This window comes from Etheostoma spectabile, chromosome 9 (assembly GCF_008692095.1).
Source record: "Etheostoma spectabile isolate EspeVRDwgs_2016 chromosome 9, UIUC_Espe_1.0, whole genome shotgun sequence".
In the NCBI taxonomy this organism is placed as follows: Eukaryota; Metazoa; Chordata; class Actinopteri; order Perciformes; family Percidae; genus Etheostoma; species Etheostoma spectabile.
Genome location: NC_045741.1, coordinates 33,546,756 through 33,560,072, shown reverse-complemented (window position 1 = coordinate 33,560,072; position 13,317 = coordinate 33,546,756). Strand labels below are relative to the sequence as shown.

The following is a 13,317-nucleotide window of genomic DNA, read 5'->3' as shown; positions in this document are numbered from 1 at the left end:
TTCAAATACTTATTTTCCTCACTGTATATATACAGAATGCGTTTCCTTTATTTTCATGACTATTTACATTGCAGATTATCACTGAAGGCATCAAAACGATGAATGAACACATGTGGAATTATGTACTTAACAAAAAAGTGTAAATAACTGAAAACATGTCTTATATTCTAGTTTCTTCAAAGTACCCCCCCCCCTTTGCTTTTTTGAGGGTGCTGCAAACCCTTGGTGTTCTCTCAATGAGCTTCATAAGGTAGTTCCTGAGGATAAGTTCATCTGAGTCTCCAGCCTCAGAAATCACAGCAGCTCAGATTAGAGTCCAGATGAATACCACAGAGAGTTCTAGCAGCAGACACATCTCTAGAACAACTGGTAAGAGGAGACTGAGTGACTCCTTTACGTCATCACTCGAGCTATCAAAAATTCCTTCCCAATTTTACATTGCATGTCATTTAGCCAGGGCTGTAGTACTCGAGTCCGGTCTTGAGACCATTTTTCTTTGGACTCAGACTCGGTAGTATTAGGACTCGGACTTGTCTCGGACTCGGCCACTGGTCTTGCCAAATATGGCAAGAAGCAAAAAGCTAATTGGCTGTAGTTAGCCCGTTTGTATGCTAGCGGACATTAGCTAACGTTGCCGAGCCGTGTGTGTGTGTGTGTGTGTGTGTGTCTGTCTGTCTGTCTGTCTGTCTGTTCCCTAAACAACGTTTTCCTGATGGATTTATAAAATTCTGCAATTTGTCTCAAATAAAACGAATATATCTTAAATTACACTCTGTTTGTTGTTGTTTATCCAAACTTTAGTGTTTTCTGAAATTCATGTATTTCCTATTAACCCACGTCCAAATAACAATAGAATACAATATTTTTTTAGGGAAGCCATAAACCAACCATAGGGCTACACTCTGTAATACTGGTCACTTCTTTTCTACACTACATCTGGAGTGAAGCTATGTTTTAATTTAGTTGTTCAAATGCTCAGTACTTGTACTACTGCAGCGTCTCGGACTTGTCTTGGACTCGACAAAGGTGGTCTTGACTACAGCCCTACATTTAGCTGACGGATTTATTTAATTGCTGGGTTTAAATGTCTTTGGATGAGGTTGACCTGATTGTCACATCAATCCAATTTGAAATATTTTTTCTTCTTACCTATTGAGGGCTGTTTATCAGTAATGATGGGTTTACTATTTTGACATTCTCTATTTCTTTAAGATGGCGAGAAGATTCCAAACTGCCCTGAAGTAGTTTTGAGAGAAACGTCCCTCACCAGAGCCACCGACATTGAGAAGATGTTGCTCAGCATTCATCCGTCAATTAAAACATATCATCTCTGGATATCTCATGGCAGTGTGACTGGTCAGAAGTATGTACAGTATTGTCAAATTTCATATTAATGGAAGGTGATATAATTAGAAAAATTCACATTTGTGGACCAACATTTATCACACACATTCAACATTTAGTACACAGACCTAAACAATAAAATTAAATAGGTAATATAGGTAATGATGTTTCCAGTAAGTTTTCCAAACTGATCAATATTTAATTTATTGATCTTGATTGGTTCTTAGTGTGGGTTATGCAGTAAGCCTATACAATCCAAATTGGATATTTAGACACAACAGTACTTCACAAACTTACTTAAACAGTGTTGTTTTCCATCTCACCTTGTGTGTAAATACAGTTCTGACAGTAACCCAATTAATTAAATTACAGCTTTCACATAAATACTGAGAAGACATTTGGAGACATGGCAGAGGAATTGAAAGCTTTTCCTCAACTTGCTGTCACTCCACCACTGCTTCTGAAGGACCTGGGTTTGGATGATGTACGTCTGGTTTTCCTGAGTAAAGGTACTGCACAAATCTGAATGCCTAACTTCATAAATTTGATGATGATTCAATAAAAATATGACATTTGGCTGAGCAAAAAAATCATTACCAGAGGCTGTTAGAGGCAGCTGCACCATAGCTCTCACCTCTAAACAGCTAAGCTAAAGACAGTCCATGCACTAGCTGTTCTGCTTCGGTTAGACACAGCTCCAAGTCAGTGTTCCTGACCAAACATGTCCATCACCTAAGTAGCAGAATAGATCTATTGTAATGACTTAAATGGCATATAAGACCATTCTATTTCGCATTGTAAAACTGAACTAATTACATTTGAGCAACAGAATTGCATGGTTATGTTTAAGGAACAAAAGTATATGGTTAGAATTTGGCAACAAAACACTTGGCTAGGGAAAAGATCAGTCTTGGCTTAAAATGGATCATTGATATATTAACTGCAACATGGACCTGATTATATAAGGCCCCAATCACTATAAGATTCAAAGACGATTTCAAATACAAGGAAACATTGTTCTGAGTATACCTGGTTCATTTGTATTGAAGTCTTTTATTGCCAGACCTCTCTCCACATTGCAGCACGGTCTGGATTGTTTGCATTTCTTTAAAACAATCACAATTTTCTTGGGCGGTGCTAAGCTCCGGATGCAAAGACGGTGGCTCTGCAAACTATAGTCTCGGGAAAGAACTTGTTTTGGTGGAACATTTGCACCCTTCAAATAAAGAAATATCCAGCCTTTAAGAACACCATTTTCTTTGTGAATGAAGAATGTATCATAAAAAAATAAATGTTTTTGCTTAAAATACAGGGGGCATAAGGTATAAAAAAAGCACCCCCCATATGTGAAAATACAGGGGCATACGTATACACCCCCTATGTTAAAATACAGGGGGCAATAATATACACCCCCCTATGTTAAAAACAGGGGCAAAGTATACACCCCATGTTAAATACGGGGCATAAGTATACACCCCCTATGTTAAAACAGGGGGCATAAGTTACACCCCCCTATTTAAATACAGGGGCAAGTATACACCCCCTATGTTAAAATACAGGGGCATAAGTAATACACCCCCCTATGTTAAAATACAGGGCATAAGTTACACCCCCTATGTTAAAATCCAGGGGCTAAGTATCACCCCCCTATGTTAAAATACAGGGGCATAAGTTACACCCCCTATGTTAAAATACAGGGGCATTATACACCCCCTATGTTAAATACAGGGGGCATAAGTTACCCCCCCTATGTTAAAATACAGGCATAATATACACCCCCTATGTTAAAATACAGGGGGCATAAGTATACACCCCCCTATGTTAAAATACAGGGGGCATAAGTATACCCCCCCTATGTTAAATACAGGGGGCATAAGTATACACCCCCTATGTTAAAATACAGGGGCATAAGTATACACCCCCTATGTTAAAATACAGGGGGCATAAGTATACACCCCCCTATGTTAAATTCCCATAGAGGCAGGTTTTTATTTTTAAAGACCAGTTATTACATGGATCAGGTTACTATGCATCCTGAGAATGTTAATTACAAAATCTCCTTTCTATCCTATCCTTGTTGGTATCTGCACATGCTCAGTAGCTCGGTAAGATCCATCAGCTGATAACTCTTTCTCCAGCTTTGGTCGGTCCAAGGTAGGATCAGCTGGGAGACTTCTTCTAGACCAGGGACACAAAGTAGAACAGGGACAGGAAGTAGAACAGGGACAGGAAGTAAGTAGAACAGGGTCAGGAAATAGTTCTTTTGGAGATTATGGTCAACTAGTGGTAGTTGTCGCAGTGTTTTCCGTTTAGAACGAGCTAGCATGCTATTGCTAGCATGCTACGGTTAGCCACCTCATCTCTAGTGACGTAGGAAGCCGTGCAGATGTTGACCAGCTCACCCGGAGACTGAAGACAGAGGACTTTCAGAAACCAGATCAGAGGACATTCAGAAACCGGATCAGAGGACATTCAGAAACCGGATCATAGGACATTCAGAAACCGGATCATAGGACATTCAGAAACCGGATCAGAGGACATTCAGAAACCGGATCTCACTCGAAACACCATGGATAGTTTTTTTTTTCCACATTTGTGGAAGTACCAGAGACATAAAATAACACCCCAAATCCCAGAAAAACTGATTTTGTTTTAGTATATTAGGGGCCCTTTAAAGTGTTTTACAATACTTGTGTATTACTTTAATTATTTCTGGCTTTAAGTACAGAATTCCCCACATCTCCCATTTTGCTTTTCCTTTCTTGCTAGTAATGTTATGTCTGGCTGTACTTTTTTTTTTTTTTTTGGCAGAGAAGCTTGGTGTCTATTTGACTAAAAATAAGGCATCACCTTCGCAAATCGAAGTGCATGATTGTCTGGCTGGCAAAACAAATACTATGGATGTGAGTGTATTAGCAAATATGTAAGTACTTTCATTTTTATTTTTATTTTAAACTAGATAAAAAAAAAGATAACTTTTTCTTTTCTCTTGATTGGCAACAGATTTATTAGCCTAGTAAAAATCTCAACAACGTCATGAATTTACTTAAAAACTTAAGGACATAGAGATGTAATAGAATTTGTTAAGCATAACAGAAGAACGTCACAACTAATGTTATCTCATTTGTTTTCAATGCATATTAGTGTAATATTTTCAGTGTACATTTTTGATGAAAGTCTTAAATTTTGTACAGAACTGGTGACCATAGGGATGACTCTTCAGTTGTCACAACCGGGACACCAAAAGAAGCTATACTGGTAATGTTGAGTCTCCACTACACAGTAAATACACTAAAACTAATCTGGCTCATCGTGTTACGCAGTGGGCTGAATAAAACAACAGGAGCTATTTCTGAGATGTTTGTGTACAAGAATAGCTATTCAAAGACACGTCATTGTGATCCACTCTCATTTCTAAATGTCACACTGACTGTGATCAGATATTGAGCAGGAGCTCTGTGGGTTAGTCTGCTTACATCATGCATCAACAAATTTAGTCAGAAGTCCTGCAGCTTTCAACTGTGGTCAAAAGACCTCTAGTTCTAAGCTAATAACACCAGCTAGATGCTAACAGAGAGACACCGTCCAACCGTTTTTTGTCTCTTTCAGGATCCCTGTGAAGTATATATTCAAGTTGTGCTTCATTATTGTATAAGAAGCCAACACGGTTGTTGTTTTTTTTATCACTTCTTGACTGTCATTTCATCAGGTGATAATAGATGCGAGTTCATCCATGGAAGAGAAGTGCTATGGAAGTGTGGACATACAGAAAATCCATGCTGTTAAAGAGCTTTTTGACAACTTTGCAACACGGACCATGGCTTATGACTTTCATCATGTCATTGGCCTTGTGAAGTTTAACTCTACAGTGGAAACTCTCCATACATTGACGGAATCACTTGAGAAGTTCAAGGTAAATTCAATACATTGTGCATTGATCAACATTTATTGTATCAGTTCCCCTGTTCATGTATGTACTGTACGTGCTGTACTAAAGGTTGTGATCGGTTCTTTCTGGGTCATAGAACATGGGCTCCTGTGCCACGAAACAATATGTTTCATAAACCTTAATAGTTATTTTGTTACTTTTGCAGGAACAAGTGCGCACCCTTAACGCAACCGGAGCAACTAAGCTGTACGATGCCCTGCAACATGGAATTCTTGAGTTAGAAAAAGCAAAGAAGTTTGAAGACTGTAAACTTCGGATTCTTTGCCTCACAGATGGAAATGATGTTGGGTAATTATCTTTCTCTATGCTATTTTCCATTGATACCTTTGCTAACACAAGGTGTTGGTCAATGTAAATATTATGTCTCAATTAGCCATTCTTTTATAGTTTTAAAACCATCATAGGGAGGACATTTCTGCATTGTTAGGACATTTTGGCCAGACAATCTATTTTAAAGAACTGTTTAAATGTTAATGCTTGGTTTAAATGTCAAGCTTAGAATTGGGTTTAGGTTCATGTATACTGTCTTTTATACTGTCTTTTTTATCAATTTTTTATTTCTTTTTTTCTTGCTAAAACTGCTGCTGGAACTTTCAATTTCCCCGCGGGAGTCATCCCAAAAGGATCAATAAAGAGAAGTCTAAGTCTAAGTCTAAGTTCAAATCTGTGTATCACTTAGTTTGCCATGTTGCTTTTTAATATGAAAAAAATACAAAGGATTGAGGATGATTCTTTTTGTGTAGATCTTTATACAAGCCCGATGTTGTTGCTGCCAACCTGATCAAATCCAACATCATTGTGGATTCAGTTCTTCTTGGAAAAGTAGAGAACAATGTTCTTTGTGGAATCAGCAATGCAACAGGTACAGTATGAAAGCTTTAAAGCAGCAGTGGGTTACTGACCAATAGTTTATTTCCCCTTTTTCTTGGTATGCCTTAGCATTGTTACAGCAGAGTATGATTATGGAACCTGTGTCTAATTAAAAGCTTATAAGATAACTTCCTAGAAACGTTGCTGCCTGTTAAAGCTGTGAGGCAATGGAAAAATATCAAAGTCTATAGAGCCTGAACCCAAACCTGAGCTGCCTTCTGCGTTAGAAGAGGACATATCCTTCTGATGTTATGCAACATATATCTACACGATTGGGTATTTGCAGCAATGTTGGCAGTGAAGAAGAGTTGGTCATCAAGTGTCACACCCAGGTTTCTAGCTGTCTGGCTGGGGACTACCACAGAGTTGTCAATTGTTATAGTCAGGTCCTGGGTAGGAGAGCCCTTCCCTGGAAGGAAAAGGAGCTCAGTCTTGTGAAGGTTGAGTTTCAGATGGTGTTTGGACATCCACGAAGAAATGTCAGTCAGACAGGCCGAAATCCGTGTCAAAATAAGGATCTGGTGGTTCGCTGTGTCAAAAGCAGCAGAAAGGTCCAGAAGGATGACGATGGAAGAGAGCGAGGTTGCTCTAGTGAAGCTGCTTAGTGACAGCAAGGAGGGCATTTTCTGTTGAGTGGCCGGCCTTGAAACCAGACTGGTGGGGATCAAGTAGGTTGTTCTGGTGGAAATAAGTACAGACTTGGTTATAAAAGGCACGCTCAAGAGTTTTGGATAGAAATGGACGAATGATGTAGTCTGTAGTTGTTTACCTCAGACATGTCGAGTGTTGTTTTTTTGGTCACTCTTGCCTTTTTAAGGGCGTCGGGGAAACAGCCAGTTGAGAAGGGGATATTGAGGATGATGATGGAGATGTTGATGTGGAATAGGTAAGAGAAGTCAAATTGCGCAAATGTTGCAAACCCATTAGAGGTTTGTAGTGTCGACTATAGGATACATAGACAGGAATGGAGAAGCAGCACATTTCCAGATAAAGACACAGAGCAGTGCAAGTAAGATATTAGATATCGAGAAGCTATCAAGCCCACTTCCCTTCCACTTCATCAAAGAAACTGCCGCTGAAGGTGCTGCTTCGCGGAAATGCCAATATTAAATACATGGAGGCGATTGGTGTTTGCTACATGTAAGGAGGCCATAACCTAGCTAATCACTCAACAAAGCACCTGGACAGTCTGGACAGCACCACTCCCCAACTCCACACTTCACACCAAGCAAGTCTGATTATCCTAAACAGTTTCCGTCAGTTTAAGTAAGACCAAAAAACACAGAAAATCCAGCAAAACACACAGCAGAACTCTAAGAGGTAGAAGAAGCAGCAGAACCCACAGTAAATGCAGAAAAGACAAGAGCCAAGCAACGAAAGCAGCAAAACCAAGTAGCAAACAGCAGCAGAATGAGCGAAATCAGCAGAACAAACAGTCAATTTAACTTTAAGGCAGCAGATCTAATGACAGTGGGCAGAGCTGCCTAATTAAGTACTTTTCTTAATATCTAGTTATCTAGTTGTAAGTTTCCTCAGGAGTCAAATTCACATCTCACACAGAGCCCTGTTTGAGATGCTGGTTTCTGGATGAGTTTAGGGGAGCGGGTTTACGCTGCTCTACATCGTAGAAAGAAATACATGGAGCACGGACATAGTGTCTGCCGTCCATCTATGATTACCTGAAGCTGCACAGACCACAGAAGCCGTGCTGCATTACAGAGAGAGTGGACACAAAGTGACGCTCAGGTCTGCTTTAGAGCTCTCTCTGTTTAAGCCTGAACTGTAGTCGTCACGGAAACAAAATCATTATTATTGCACACCTAAACTTTGTGTTGCCTACGTTTGAAATTACATTTGGGGCTACAGTCAAAACATTGGAAAAATGCCCTGGCAACGCCTATGTTCCAGACTAGTGGTAAAATAACTCTTTTTTTTAATCTATATTACTTCCAGGGGGTTGCTGTTTCAAACCAGAGACGAGCAAAGACGGTCTGAAGATTTTTGAGATTGAGACTGTTCTCTCTTTGGAGTGGAGGAAACCTAAGAACAAAGCTGACCCATCTTCCATCACAATAGTGAGTGCACTGATAAGTAAACACAGTAGTAATGTAGTAGGGTATTAGTAGTATAGTAGCAATGACTTTCAAACATTGTAAGGACGTGCTTGTTAATTTCCCACTTCCTATTTTTCAGAGTTTTTTAACAGCCAATCGTAAGTATGATGAATTTCCAGAGACCGTCTTGCCAAGTCAGATGAGCAGTAAAGTGACAGTAACAGAGAGGTGAGCAACAGAACTTTCTTGTATGGTTTTGCTTTCCTATACTTTTTTAAGTAAAATCGAGCATGAACTAATAAGGAACATACAGCTTTAAATTTTTAGAATTGTTCAGTGTTCATGGATTTTAATGTGTGACAGTGTAACATCTTTTATTTGTCTTTTATTTTTGTCAACCTCTTAAAAACAGCATTTACATTTCATTTTTTGTTCATTTACACGTTTTTTTAAGAAAGGAACCTTTTGACAGTTTACCTAACCCTAAATTTTCAAACAGAACACCTGAAAAGCTGCTTTATTACTTATCTTTCTTTATCTTATTTGTACATATTACTTATCTTTGTATCTTTATTTATCTACATCTCTTATCTTTTATATTATACTTGTTGTATTTGTCCTTATTGCACCATGGGTTGGGGAGAAACCCATTTTCATTTGCTCTGTTTGCCTAGCACATATTGCAGAATTAACAATAAAGTCGACTTGACATGAAGAACGTTGATCATTAAACGTGGAAAACACTGGCCAGCACCTTATTTATTTAGCCTTGAAAGCACTTTAGCAGCCTTATTCTAGCCAGGGGAATTTATGGTTTAAGCTAAACCTTGAGAAACAAGTCTGTCTTGCCTATTATAGATTGCAACCATAGGCGTTAATTTTGGTGGGGACGGTGAGTATGCGTACCTATCAGATTTTGTCATGAGTCATTTTTTACCCACCACTTTTTTTGAAAACCTTGAGCTCAATTTAGTTTAAAAACTTAAGTTCATAACACATAATTCTTGAGCGACAGATGGCAAAAATCCACAAAAATCTCTATCCCCAAAGACGCACTGCTGCTGCGCTGGTTACACGCTTCTCTCTTCACAACACAGTTTTCACTGGTTATGAAGAGCAATATGAGAGAGAAGTTTGGTGATCATTGATAATTGTTTAGGTACAACGTACAACAAGGTAACCACGTTTTTATTCATTCACATTAGTAAGCTAGAGGACGGCTTTTGTAATCATGACCTGCACGAAAGAGAATAAAAAATGTATACGTCATTATGGGTACCAGCACTTCCTGAAATGCATTTCCAGATGCATCTCTGTCCCCAGCACATTTCAAACCAAATTGACACATATGATTGCAACCCAATGAATTTGAAATAAAGAAACTTCTTTGTAATTATTGGGAATGTATTCAAAATAACTGCTTAGTACAATAAGATAGTTATGGAAGAACAAATCCAGAAACCAAATGAGTTATTCATTGAAAATCTTTGACAGAGGAACACAAACAAATCTAATCTTTCACACTAGTGCTCTGAAAAAGAAGATGCGAGACGACAAAATTGGGAAATTGATGGATAAGGAGAAACGTATCCTGGAGGAGCTGAGGAGCCTGCATTGTGACCCACACCCCTACTTTACAATCCTCCCATCAGAATCTGACTTCAGTAAGTGGCAGGGATTTTAATATAAATATTGAGTTTTTTCTGTTTTTCTACTCCAACACTGCTTATCAATCATCAAATCACAGATCAGATTCTGACAGATTCTTCTCACTAAACCAACAATAGAAGCGCATAACGAAGTGAGCTGTGTTAAACCAAAGAGAACACGTTACGACTCATATCTTATTTAATACACTTGTCATGTTCACAATAATAACATGCTCTTCTCATATGTCAACAGTCAATTCATTTAAAGCAGTAGTGGATAAAGGGCAAACATTATGTCAACTTTGCAATCTCCAACTTTTCAGCGTTCTGGAAGATCCTCATGGATGGACCTCCTGACACAGCCTATGAGAAAGGAGCCTTTGAGCTGTTCTGCCAGTTTGGTCCTGACTACCCAGTGAAGCCTCCACTTGTTCGCTTCGTCACACGTGTATCCTGCCAAACAAGCCAACAGCTTCAGTAGTCTGACAAGGGCAATGTATTGCTTCAAAGAAAAATAAAATTGCCTGAATTGAAATAATTAGTAGAAAACATGTTCTTTAAATGTAATTTTCTTAACATGAACAAAGGTGTACCACTGTAATATCAACAGTGTTGGGCGCATCTGCCACAACATATTTGACCGGAACTACAACGCCCAAATCACCATGAGAGATATCCTCAATGCTGTATATGGACTGCTCATCGTCCCTGAGCCTGATGATCCACTGGACAGGTGGGATTCAAGTCCCCACACACTCATAATACACCAATACTGTACTATGTTTTAGTTTTAATCCTATTCCTAGAACTGAGTATGCATTTGTTTGTATTAATTAACCAGCTGTACCTGCTGATTCAGTCTCAAACCCCAGCTTACATTCTTTGCTCCCTTCACCAAAGGGGGTTTTGGTTTTCGGCCTGGTTTGTCCGTCATGTTTATTGGTTGGATGCTTTGTCTGTCTGTCAGCAGAGTTGCAGAAAAGCTACTTAATTGAATTTCTTGAAACTTGGTGGAAGGGTGAACCATTGGCCTTGGAAGAACCTGTTGTATATTGGAGCAGATCTGAATCACAGGGCCAATACATAAATCATTTTCACTTTTGTTCACATTGCCACGTTTGTGCTGCCTTCACATGGTGTTAAATGATTGGAAAATAATTTGTGATCATATTTCGATGCTCTTCGTTGTCACACACGTTGTTCCACATCAACGGAAACGGGTATCAACGTGTTGTTTTAACAATCTGAGCAAGAAGACACAACATGTGTGAGTTGATTGCTAATGAACACACCAAAGTCACAAGAACAACTCCCCAAATTTGGGAAATGGGACCATGAGAGGAGCATGTGAATCCCAGTGGCAGTGAAGCGTTTGATTTAATAGCGTGTCTTTTTCCTTCAAGCATTCTGGCTGAGGAATTCATGACCAGCCGGGAGACGTATGAAAAGGAGGCCAAAAAACACACAGAGGAAACCGCCTCGCAATCACGGGAGGACATGGAGAAGGTAAATGAGCAAAGTGTCACGAAGTGTCCACCTGCATTCTTAATTGCGTTATTTCTTCCCCGATTTTGGACATTTGAAAATTTGTTTCTGATCCAATCCAATCAATCTTTGAGCACTGCATTGTTAAAGAGATGGTTCAACCCAAAGCAGGACTTTCACCCAGGAGACTGCCATTGGCGTACCATGTGAAACCAAAACTCAACGTTGGCTTTCTATTTTTGGTTTCACACGAGCCACCACGATTAGGACTCAGCCTTGATGCTCTACCCGGTCAACTACCAGGCACCCTTGACAATGTAGTTGGGTTTCAATTCACAAACTGCAATCATTTAACATGTTCCTGTCGCTGGTCGCTCTTAAAATATAACTAAGAATGCAGTTAAGTTGTATAGGAAAATCATTTCTTCGGAGACTGAGTTGTAATGACTAAAAGTAACAAAGAGAAAATGTTTTGTGGTTTGGGAATCATTGGGTATACAGTCAAAGCTCTGCACTGGTTTGGTTTCCAGTCCAGTGATGGTCTTATGAGACGAGGTTATAATCAACCTATGATCAAAAAAGAGGGTTACAATGCAACTTGCATATCATTTTGTATGTATCACACTATTGGTAAACTTTTACCTTAATAAGATGTGTTAATATTGACTTCCTATTTAAAAGAAATTGGTGGATCCTGGAAAACAGAGTGCACCCCAACATCTGATCTGTCCACTTACCAAGAAGATGTTTGTTGATCCAGTGAGAACAAAATACGGAAATGTGTATGAACGAAAGGCCATCGAAGAATACCTCAAAACGTAAGTCTGTTTTTTTTGTGTTCATTATTGTTGGGGTTTCATGTTATTTTGATCCCTGAAACATTTATACCATGCTCATACACTACAATGTCATTATGACATGAATAAGAATACTTTTTTAGTGTATTCTTAGCAAAAAACAACCACATGAGCAAAAACCCCAAAAGTAAGTACTAGGCCAGAATATACATATTTTATAGTTTTTTTTTTGTTGTGGATGTAATCAGGGTCATCTAGACCTGAGACTTAAAGACAGCAAATCTGGAGGTGCCCTCAAAGGTTGGCACTGTCAAGACGGCTTGTTTATGGTCAAGGCGCAAATCTGTGGTCAAAGTTCACCGAAGTTAACCGAGTTTGAAAGAAGTTAGCATTAGATGATATGGTAATTTTACATTTTAACTTAGGTGCAGCATGAACTGTATGAAATTGCATGTTAGGATATGTCACAATTGTGCTGATTAGGTAGTGAGCCTGAAACTACAGCCGTCTTAAAAAGAAAGCCCCCAAGGTTTAAATTGGGCGTTTTCTAGTAACTGAACATCATTTTACAGAAACAAACATGATCCAAAGGGTGACCCAGCAGAACCGCTCACCAAAGCTGATCTCAGACCAGCCAATGACATGAGGAACATGGTGAAGGAGGAGCGTGCAAGACAACTTCAGGAAAAGTAGCAAGACGTTGGAGCTACAACTGTTGGGTTTTATATCAGATCACAGTAAAAATGGCAATAAAATATAGATAGTTCATGTTGTCCAAATGTCACATTTTATAATCACATTTACATATTTAGTCACGGAGAAATGTGCATGCAATAATTTAAATGTTTCACTTTTAATTACTACATTTATGCTTTGAGTTATACACAAGAATTGTTATGAAGAGTCATCATACAACTTTTGAACTTTTTTCTTGTCATGTTCTTACTCATTTGAATGAAGGACATAGAAAATCGACCATTGGAATGAAATTTGAAGAAAGTGCAAGTGCACTTCCCCAAAAAAAAGCTACACAATATCCAATCAAATAAGCTTCAATGTTTTTAAAGTAGAATCCTAAAATATAATCACGATGTTATTTCTTCAATAATTTACAGCCCATTTTTAATTACTTTGCATTTAAGGTCAGAAAGGAATGCTTCACTACTAAA

General features: G+C 38.7%; 1 protein-coding gene across 2 annotated transcripts in view; it reads left to right on the top strand.

Annotated features, from left to right (window-relative positions):
- Positions 1-12,914, top strand: part of LOC116695341 (uncharacterized) — a gene marked incomplete at its 5' end in the record, with an annotated part of 18,099 nt that extends 5,185 nt beyond the window's left edge. The window contains 15 exon segments of one of the 2 annotated variants that reach the window (XM_032525546.1): positions 1,213-1,363; positions 1,717-1,853; positions 4,156-4,267; positions 4,539-4,602; positions 5,054-5,257; positions 5,439-5,581; positions 6,037-6,155; positions 8,117-8,238; positions 8,357-8,445; positions 9,745-9,881; positions 10,190-10,314; positions 10,454-10,599; positions 11,270-11,372; positions 12,033-12,169; positions 12,721-12,914. In XM_032525546.1, the coding sequence (XP_032381437.1) occupies positions 1,213-1,363; positions 1,717-1,853; positions 4,156-4,267; positions 4,539-4,602; positions 5,054-5,257; positions 5,439-5,581; positions 6,037-6,155; positions 8,117-8,238; positions 8,357-8,445; positions 9,745-9,881; positions 10,190-10,314; positions 10,454-10,599; positions 11,270-11,372; positions 12,033-12,169; positions 12,721-12,841 (1,910 nt within the window). 2 annotated transcript variants of the gene reach the window in all.
- Between the last annotated feature and the right edge of the window lie 403 nt (positions 12,915-13,317).